Source organism: Belonocnema kinseyi, chromosome 5 (assembly GCF_010883055.1).
Source record: "Belonocnema kinseyi isolate 2016_QV_RU_SX_M_011 chromosome 5, B_treatae_v1, whole genome shotgun sequence".
NCBI lineage: Eukaryota > Metazoa > Arthropoda > Insecta > Hymenoptera > Cynipidae > Belonocnema > Belonocnema kinseyi.
Window position 1 is genome coordinate 69,615,692 of NC_046661.1, and position 6,342 is coordinate 69,622,033.

General features: G+C 28.9%; 1 protein-coding gene across 1 annotated transcript in view; it reads right to left on the minus strand.

Moving 5' to 3' along the window:
* LOC117173133 (nephrin-like) overlaps window positions 1-6,342 on the minus strand; it is a 1,314,621-nt gene that overhangs the window by 158,250 nt on the left and 1,150,029 nt on the right. The window contains exon 12 of the mRNA XM_033361530.1: window positions 4,888-5,202. Coding sequence (XP_033217421.1) covers window positions 4,888-5,202 — 315 coding nt within the window. The remainder of the gene's footprint in view (window positions 1-4,887; window positions 5,203-6,342) is intronic.

Consider the following 6,342-nt stretch of genomic DNA (forward strand, 5'->3'; position numbering starts at 1 on the left):
TTTACCGCGATTTCGCTGGAAGCGGGTGCAATTTTTCAGATTAGCACCCGCTCCCGGCGAAATCCTGCGGTTGTCCTTATGGCAAATTTTTAATTATATATTTATGTATTAATAATGATAATATTATAATTATGTTATATTATAATAGTCTTATTTAAATCTTGATCCGCATTTGAAAGAAATTAAAGAAAATTGGTGATTTTGGAATTCATCTCGTTTGGATAAAAACTCAATTATTTAATTTAAAAATTAATTATTATGTTGAAAATGTAACTATTTTGTAAAAAGTCCTCTTTTCTATCAAAAATTTAACTACTTTGTTAAAATTTTTATTTCTTTTATTTGAAGGTTCATCTCTTTCGTTGAAAATACATTTTCGAAACTGAAAATTAATCTATACCATTTTTGGTTAAAAAATGATGCATTTTGTTAACAATTCGTCTTTCTTTGTAGAAATTAAATTACTTTATGGAAAATTTAGACTTTTTGATTAAAAATTACATTTTTCGGTTGAATTATCGACTGGAAATATTTTTTGGTTGCAAAGTCGTTTTGTTGTAAATGCAACTATATTGTTAAAAATTAAAATCATAATTTTTGGGTGGAAAATTCGATTATTCACTTAAAGTTGAACTACTTTGTAAAAAAATATGTTTCTTTTAACAAGGGTTTATAATTATGGTTGAAGATTTAATTATTTGGTTGAAAGTTTAACTCTTTGATTGAAAACTTATATTTTTCGTTTAAGAAATTCAACTTCTTGTAGATAATTAATCTTTTTGACATTAAAATTAAATAATTTTGTTGAAAATTCATGTATTTTGTTTATAATTTATCTTTTTTTGTAGATCATTCATTTTCTTGGTCGAAAATTCATCGGATTGGTTGACAATTTAACAACATTGTTAAAAATAAATTTTTTCCGTTAAAAATTAATTATCTTTATCTGAAAATGTAACTATTATAGGATTGATTAAAAATTAATCGTATATATTGGTTAAGTTTGAAAATCGTTTTTTTTTTATTGAACATTAATCTTCTTGGTAAAAAAATCACCTGTTCCCTTGAAAATTTAACAATTTTATTGAAAATTCGTTTTTTTCCTTGTTCAATTCAATTTTTTATCACAGCTTTTATCTGAAAATTGAACTATTCCATTTTTGGTTAAACTTTATCCTGTAAACTGTATTAGTTAAAACACCAATTATTTGTTAGAAAATTAATTTATTTGTTTCCGATTATGACTTAAAATATTATTTCAGTATAAAAAATTTTTATTTTCAACCCATTCAATTTAAAATTTTGTAATTAAAAAAAGGAACTTTCGTTAATTATCAGCAATATTTGACCATTCATTTAAAACAATCCATTACGAACAACTGTTAAAAACTATACAAATTTGAACAGAATGGTTCGAAATCGAAAGCCTTGAATTGTTAAATTTTTAATGAGCTAAATTTTAAGTTTAAACGCTACAATTTTAATTTAAAAAAAGATTCAGAATTAATTAAGAAATTCAAATTATTTCAAATAATTTGAAACACGATTTAGAGACTTTTGCAGATTAAAAAAAAAAGCTTTTTGAGAATTGTACAGCATTTGAAAAGACTAACAAAAATTGTTGTGACTGCTAAGAACATTGAAAATGATTTTTTATTTAGACAAATAAATTTTAAGTGATTATTTGAAAACGTTTTAAAATAAAAAAAAATAATCCGGAAGATTTTAAGGAAATTTTTTTATTTTGACGTTTTTTTAATGTTAGGAAAAAAATCTAATTAACAAAATATATCAATTTTCAACCCAAAAGTTTACTTTTTAACAAATTAAATTAATTTTCTATCAAATAATTGTTGTTTTAAGTAATACAATGCACTGGATAAAGTTTCAACCAAAAATTGAATAGTTCAATTTCCAGATAAAAACGATTAATTTGTAATCCATCCTAGAATAGTTACATTTTCAGATAAAAAAAATAATTTTTAATCGAAAAAATAAATTTTCAATAAAGTTGTTAAATTCTCAACCAATAACATGAATTTTCGACCAAAAAAATTAATGATCTACAAAAAAAGACAAATTTCAAACAAAATACATGAATTTTCAACGAAATTATTTAATTCTAAAGTCAATAAAACGAATTATCTACAAAATGTTGATTTTTTTCTGCGAAAAATATGAGTTTTCAATCAAATAGTTAATTTTTCAACCAAATAGTTAAATTTTTAACCATAATTATAAAACCTTGTTGAAAATAACAGTATTTTTTTTACCAAGTAATTCAACTTTTAGTGAAATAATCGACTTTTAAGCCCAAGAAGATGTACAGTTCATATTTCAAACAAACAATTGCATTTTTGACCAAAAATGATACATTTTCAACCAAAAAGATTAAATTTCTACCAACCAAGGTCAATTTTCAACAAAATATATGAACTTTCAACAAAATTATTTAATTTTAAAGTCAAAAAGAGTATAATCTACAAAAAAGCTGAATTTTTAACCCAAAAATATGATTTTTCAACCAAAATTTTAATTGTCGACCAAATAGTTTTACTTTCACTCACAGTTGAAGTACTTAGTATAAAAATTCATTTTTTCTTATTAAGGATTCATAATTATAGTTGAAAATTCAACTATTTGTCTTCAAATTAAATTTTTGGAAAAAATTTTACTTTTTTGTTAAAATTGCATCTTTGGGCGTTAAAAGTCAACAATTTGATAGAAAATTAAACTATTTGGTCGTCAATTAAAATTTTGGTTGAAAAATCATATTTTTGGGTTAAAAATTCAGTTTTTTTGTAGATGATACTCTTTTTGACTTAAAAATTAAATAATTTTGTTGAAAGTTCATATATTTTGTTGGAAATTGACCTTGTTTGGTAGAAATTTAATCTTTTTTGTTGAAAATCTGTTAAGGCCAACCTGGCAAGTTATTAAAGAAATTTGATCAGAAAAGTCGGTGACTTTGAGCAAAGTCATCCCATTGTGTTCGCTTTTGAGCAAGGTATTGCTTTAAATATATTAAAATTTATTTTTTTTTTATAAATAATATAAATAATATTTTGTTATTTATATTATTTATTTATATATTAAAATTTTAATTAAGTTTATTTTAAATTATAATTTTTTTCTATTTTTCCAGACTTGGAGAGAGTACGACGCTATTCACCTAATCGCATTCAACATCAAACACGCTTTGCTTGCCGAAATTGAAAAGCGTCTGGGCTTTATGAAGAAAATGCCACTACCTGCTAAGGCGACAATCCTGGACCCTCGGTTATAAAAGGATGCATTTTACAGATGCCGGCAATGTTTCGAGAGCACTCACATCAATTGGTAAGTATTTATTAAATAACTAGCGATTAGCGCTGAGCTGGTTCAACTTTTAAATAATTCGAATCATTTCTACGTTAAATTGTGCTGAGCAGTAGAAATAACAAATAGTACCTTTGCTAAATCTGTTTTTTATTTTAGACAAGGAACTGAAGGAAAAATCTCTCATTCGGGAAACGAGGAACGCGCCAGGGACATGCCACCCATCACTAACCCTGAAAATGAAAAAATTAATGACATATGGGTACATCACGATGTACTGTGGTTCGAACAATTCCCCAAGGCGGATACAGATACTGCTGGAGGTTTGACGTCAGAGGTCCAACAGTACCTGAATCGGCCGGCTGCTTCTCGTCGTGTTAATCCATTCGAAGAATGGATTAATTTAAAACCCGCATATCCGAATTTGTACGAAGTGCCTTCCGAGAGGCTATTTTCGAAAGCCGGTCAGATTGTCAGCAAGCTAAGAAACAGGCTCTCGGGAAAACACTTAAACAAGTTGGTATCCTTGGGATCACTGGACCAAAATATGTGGCAATAGGTGTGTAATTTTATTCTTTAGAACTAAGCTTTCAAATTCATTTCTAATTATGTAATATAGTTATAGTTATATTACAAATATATGTATAGTTAAATATAGTTAAATATGGACCAAATTATTGATCGTAACTATTAAATCATATTAGTCTAATTATAAATATATTATACTATATAATATATTATATTTAAATAATAGCGGACTTTTTTTAAAGTAAGGTAATCGGAATGTTAAATAATGGCGGCCTTTTTTATAGTAAGGGAATCGGAATCGATTCTTAGCGTTGATTCATACGTGAAAAATTAATCGACATTTAGAATCGACACTTTTTTTGAAAATCGAGGAATCGAAAATCGATTCTCGCCTCCGATTCCGGAACCCTAATACTGCCGAGATCAGTCGACTACGCAGTCGTAATACCTACACTCGTATGACTTACTGAGTTGAAATCTGGCAACATTGTGATCATGTTGCTGGCGACATGAATCGACTGCTGATTCAGATCTACATTGATCGCCCCTCGCGATGTTGCCCGATTGCGATAGTCAACGTTCAGAAGCGCAAGTTTCGTGGTTAATATTTTTTTCTTGTACATATATGCAGGAACCAAATTGTAAATATTATTTTTTCACCTCAATTTTAAAATACTTGTTTCTCATCAGAAAATTATCAATAATATCTTAATGGTGGTTACTTAGATATCACTCAGTGATAAATAAGAACGGCAAAAACACGTTGGTGTCTTCTGTCCTAAGAATCGTTAGCTCTTAATAATTGTGCGACAAATCAGCCATCAACGGAATTATTTCAGAATTTAAGTAATTTGTTTTATCATAAGGTCATACGATCGATTATGAAGGGAGCTTTTTCACGAATTGTGGCAATGAAACTCTATAGTGTTGACCAACTTATTTTACCCTATGAAATTCGGATAGTTTTAACTTTCTTGAAGCAAGTTTATACGCGTTTATTTCAACTGATTTAATTAGAAAGTTTTCAATGAATCTACTCACCAGTGCGCTTCTCGGCATCGCGAAAAGTGACTTCACTGAGAATTACTGGTTGGCTTCGACCTTTTGCGTTCACACCGTAAATTGCCACGTGTATGCCTGCTTCAACAGATGCTTCTAAACCAGAGAGGGCGAAAAACGGTTCGTCACTGGTTGAAAGGTTATAAAGGGGTCGTTTGTTAGTTTCCATGTCGCCTTGGTAAACCTCCAGCATGAATTTTTGAGGTAAACCACCATCATATCCTGCAACGCACTTCACTTCCACGCTGGTGTACGTTTGATTGGCCAGTGTACAGTTTCTGACAGAAAATGGTTTTCCTAAAAGTAGAGAAGAAACGTGATTTAATACATACAAAGTATGCCAAATAAAAATTCTTCAACTTGATTCCGACTCGAATTGCTGCTAATCAAGACATAATGAAGACAAGGAAAGATGAAGTGAAGACATCTTTCGATGTCTCATTTTACCTGCCCTGACGAAAAGGAATATTCTTGTTTATTAAAAGGTTATTATTATTAAATTTGGAATTTTTTATTCCATCATACTGTTAAGAAAATAAATGTGAAAAATTATCCGATGTATCACCTAATTTTTGAAAGGTTGCCAGATATCATCGTCTTCAAGTCAAATTCAAAATAAAATCAAGTCAAAGCATTTTTACTCGGGAAAAAACAAGACCGTTAGAAAATTGTTTGCTTGTGCACTTATAAGCGTACAGCTATAGATCTTAGATGTTATCGGTGTGGTCTAAACAATTTATCTGGCCAAATATAGTGATGGATTTCTCCCATCCCAAGAAATTGGAGAGGGATAGCGGTGTGACCTAACTTATTTCTGTGACCAGTCACAGAAGTGTCTTCTGTCCCCACCTCCACTCGAGTCATTGGAAAGGGTTAGCGGTGTTACCTAAACTATTTCTGTCACTAGTTACAGGGATGTCTCTCGCGACTACTTTCGCGAAAAGCTACCATCAATTAACTATCCACTTGAAAATTAATAATTTAAATTCAAAAAAATCAATGTCTCCCAAATCAATCAAAATATTGAACCGAACGTATGGCATTGATTTTCCCCACAAAAATGGCATTTAGAATGGTTAATGTAGTAAAGGTCTTTTCCGCTTTTTTGATGTTTTTTATTAAAATATTGCTGACATGTTTCTACTCGAATCCAAGTCTTTTTCAAGGCTAGTTCTATAGTTGACAATATAGAGTTCAATTGTTTTGATAAATAAACAAACATATAAAAGTAGTAGAAATAAACATCGTGCTTGCCTTACATTTAATTAAAGAAATTTAGAAATAACATATTTTCCCTTTTCGTTATAGATTGAATACTAGTTAAGATTTAAAATTTTGAGTAGCATAACCTCAAAGTTTAGCATTTAAAAAAATGTTGGTTCGTCTAGAACTATAAATAGAGTTATGTGATAATGGTTTATGATGAATGTAATCATG